Raw genomic sequence first — 4,366 nt, 5'->3', positions numbered from 1 at the left:
AGAGCGAGAAATATAACATTTCGAATTTCATGAGTTCGATATCGTGAATGTAAAGCAGGACAACGGCACGATAACGGATTGCCTATAATGATAACGATCTATACACAAGGTTACTAATCCAGTTTATTCTTATGATTACTATATTATGTTGCTAGCAAGAAACGGTTGGAAAACGCGACTTGCATAGAATCCATAAAATATATATGTAGAACGTAAATGAGTCATTACACCCAAAACGGAAGTGATTTGGCATTGTTCATTACCAGGAATTAAGAAACGTGACAACAAACGAATTAATTTGATAAGACTGTTAAGATAGATTAGAGAAAAAATCAAAATTGTAGATATGGTATAATAGTCAAAAGATCTTGATGTTTGAACAATGGAACATTCTATTGTAATATGTATATATGTGATAAATCATTTATATATCGTTGAATTTTTTAATTTTTTATAGATAAGAATGATATAGATAATAAAAGTAAAATGAATTTTTATAGTAATGCTATAAAATAGAATTCATTTTCTACAACGATAATAATCAATGAATCATCACTTGATTATTATCGTTGGTAAGTTTGACATTCTAGATTCTAAATTCACTTGTGAAGTTAAAGCGAAGACAAAAATTGTGACACTTTAGTATTGCTAGTCAATGGACTTTTTAAATATGTCATCATTCTTATAAATAGTGTATTCATACGAAGTGTAAAATATAATAAGTCGGAAACAACTGTCGAAGATTTGAAAGGAAGCATTAAAATACCAGTGAATTATTGATAACACAAAAAAGTAAGGTATAATTGCATTAAAAATTTAGAAACAATATAGTTACTTTGAAGAAACTAGTAAAAAAGTAATCTTAAACGTATTTAATGTGCATATTCTGACAAAAGTGTGTCAACAAGTAAGATAATATACGACATTTTCAACGAAAATAACAATTTTTAACAAAGAAAGAAGAGACTTAAACGTGATAAGTTAAAATTACTTAAGATTTGGATTGTGTTGATTATTGAAATATTTTGATTACTTACTTTGATCAAAAGAATGGGTTTTCGTGATTAATACCATCTTTTTCGAACATCAAGAGCAGCGTGTAACAGGTAAATTGAATCGAAAGTGAACTGTTTCATTGAGTAACGCTGTTTTCGCTATCATGCAATTGCCACGAATTACGTAACAACAGAGAACGAAAGAGGGACGAAGACGTAAGAAAAGACGTGTATGAAAAGTGTATTGAGAATGACCTTCGAAATCTTCTCGACTGTCCGTCCATCGAGAGGGAAGAGTTCGGAGATAAGGTCGAACACGGTTTAATCCTATATCTAGCTGTGATTGTTCCAAAGGTATTGGGCCGGGAAGAATCGAAGAAAAGGATGTGGTGCGGGAACAGATGATCCTAGCGAGACAACATTCTGGCAAGGGTATCGAGATTTTTAAAGCAATTATAGTTGGTTATGCCGTGTCTCTCAGCGCAGCAGGTGTATCGTGAAAGATGACAGTCACTTATACTGCTGAAGTCGCTACCTGCAAAGGTCTCGGTTGCTTTCTAAAATTACTCCTAAGGTAAGCGGTTTGGCTTGATAGTTTGATTCACTCGGTTGACATGTTGCGTGCAAAAAAGAGGATCGTGGGCGAGAAATATATTTTCTCTTTTGCTTTATCATTTATTATATTATGAGTTCTTATGTATTGATATTCGTGTTATAAAATTATCGATTCTATCGCAATATCGTATTATTTACTTTGATTGAAGATAATCGTAATGATTAACATTTGATAGATAATATTCGTATACAGAGTAAACAATAGATTTTTGAAAATCAAAGTGTAATAGATTGTAATCTATTTTTAAAATCGTGGACTTTATTTTTTACTTGACACAATTATCAGTTATTAGATAAATAATTGAAAATTTGTTGAATATTTCGAATGACTTCCGTCATAATGTTCTTAGAAGAAAATGTGTCACATGTATACTTGAAGGATATTATCAAGGAATGCAACTAAGATTGTTTTTCTAGTATACGTTTATTATATCTACATCGAATAAAGATTTTATCGCTAATGTCCCAATACTTCGTCACACAAAGGGCTTATACGTTTCACGTTTAATCATTGTTTGAAGAAGCTAAAAAAATTATTCTCGTCGTTTTTATTTATATTAATCTAAAAATAAATAAACATCATTCAAAGGTATATGAAATATTAATTGAGATTTATTTTTTTTTTTTCATTTCAGTTTTTTCACACTATTATATTTTCAAGTTTTATTAACTTTTCCATTTTTATTTCGCTCATGTTATATTCCATGTAATGGCATTTCAAGTTTGCCACGTGCAATCAATATTTTAAATTATACTCGTATTGCTTTCGATATTTTATTTTTCATAGAATTCTTTACTATCGCTTTCTAACGATTTCTGCGTTCTTTTCACTTTTGATCAATTTGTTTTACAATTTATATATTTATATATTTATCTTTTTGAAAAATTCGTTCAAATGATATGATGAATGAATTCTTTGAAGAAATTAACGCGAAAAAAAATTACACATTTAATTTTGTTTTAACTATTTATTTTTAGTATTTTAATATTCACTTTAATCATTATCGAAACGCTTATTACGATAACAACTTTTTAACGATCTAATGACCCACGTTTAATAAAATTACCTTACGTCCAGGAATAAATTTTCGATTACAAGTCATATTTGAAAATAAAAATATAATTATAAATCGATATATCTAAAGTCTGTGACGGGCATGTCGTAATTTATTTCGAGAACTCTGCGAATCGATTCTCATTTATTATCCCAGTTTAGTTACTACTCGGGTCATATTATTTCGAACATAATATGATCGCGTGTTCGCGCGTAAACATCGCGACTTTGCTTGCGATTAGACTGCGTGAGAACAATGGAGAATTGTGCGAGACTTCGCGGCGAATCGTCAAATTCAAGGATAGTACAATTATGAAATGATTTTGACGTAATCGCGAGATTTTTCTCAAAGAAATACGGTGAAAAAAAAAAACGATCTCACAATTCGTTTGGAATGTTTCTAATATTATTCTAATATATTCCGTCGAAATAGAATAGACTAGACTAGACTAAGATTCATAATAGCCATTTAGACGAACTAAATTATCGCGAACGTTTTCTTCGAATTATCGTCGTCGTTATTCTTGATATAATTGTATTACGTAAATTCATAAATATCAATTGGGTATTTTTTAAAAACGTGATTATTAAATATTATTTTTAAAGAAATAACTATTTCATTGATCGATCGATCTCGATTATTATTGTTTACGCGTCCCTCGCTTTCAGATGGCGAGCCAGCATATACAAGCTGGTCTGGTTGGACCTAGCCCTGTTCCTCTTCATATATTATTCGCTTTCGAGTATCTACCGATTGATACTGGACGAGGAACAGAAGAAAATCTTCGAGGCCATAGTAAGATACTGCAACCAGTACAGCGATCTAATTCCTTTATCTTTCGTCCTGGGCTTCTACGTTAGCATTGTTATGACCAGATGGTGGAATCAATATATGGTGATACCGTGGCCGGATTCGATCGCCGTTTTCGTATCGGCAACTATACACGGGAATGACGAGAGAGGTCGATTAATGCGACGAACTATCGTCAGGTACGTACCCATACGTACATGTCTATATATGTCCCATTTCTATAATAACAATCGATGCTAGTTTGAACTAATTTTTCAAGCATAATATTTCCTTCCCTTTCCTTTTCAGATACGTGTGCGTCTGTTTAACGCTGGTATTGGCGATGGTGTCGCCCCGAGTGAAGAAACGTTTTCCCACGTTGGAGCATTTCGTGGAGACTGGTCTGTTGCTGGAGAACGAATTGGTTATATTCCAAAGTCTGAACGCCAAGTTTCCTAAGCCTAGCAAGCATTGGTTGCCAATAGTATGGGCGTCAAGTATCGTAACACGTGCGAGGAAAGAGGGCCGTATTCGTGACGACTTTGCCGTGAAAACGTTGATAGACGAGTTGAACAAGTTTCGCGGTCTCTGCGGTAGCCTTATGCACTACGATACAATTAGTGTTCCTTTAGTTTATACTCAGGTATTCATTCGTATTAAGATGCTTGTACAAATATATATCGCGTATAGAATTTTAACCCTTTGCTCTCCAACGGTGATTCTCCGACACCACTGGAATTGTTGCGGCGACAATATTTATTTATGTTTGATTTTTTTTAAAATATCGTTTCATAAATAGATTCCTAACCTCTTTACGTATAATCTTATAAGAATGTAGAATAAGAGAGTAGAATAGAAAAGAGTGTAGAATAATATATTAATGGCTAGATTTTTAACCTCAAATTAGTTCGT

The 4,366-nt window shown here is 32.4% G+C and overlaps 1 protein-coding gene across 1 annotated transcript in view; it reads left to right on the top strand.

Moving 5' to 3' along the window:
- Positions 1 to 1,006: 1,006 nt before the first annotated feature.
- The window catches only part of LOC102678183 (bestrophin-4-like), an 8,183-nt gene continuing 4,823 nt past the window's right edge, over positions 1,007 to 4,366 (top strand). The window contains exons 1-3 of the mRNA XM_031513851.1: positions 1,007 to 1,569; positions 3,334 to 3,654; positions 3,764 to 4,097. Of these exons, the coding sequence (XP_031369711.1) occupies positions 1,499 to 1,569; positions 3,334 to 3,654; positions 3,764 to 4,097 (726 nt within the window). The 5' untranslated portion in view covers positions 1,007 to 1,498. The remainder of the gene's footprint in view (positions 1,570 to 3,333; positions 3,655 to 3,763; positions 4,098 to 4,366) is intronic.

Source organism: Apis dorsata, unplaced genomic scaffold (assembly GCF_000469605.1).
Source record: "Apis dorsata unplaced genomic scaffold, Apis dorsata 1.3 scaffold_772, whole genome shotgun sequence".
In the NCBI taxonomy this organism is placed as follows: domain Eukaryota; kingdom Metazoa; phylum Arthropoda; class Insecta; order Hymenoptera; family Apidae; genus Apis; species Apis dorsata.
This window is presented reverse-complemented; position numbering and strand designations above follow the sequence as displayed.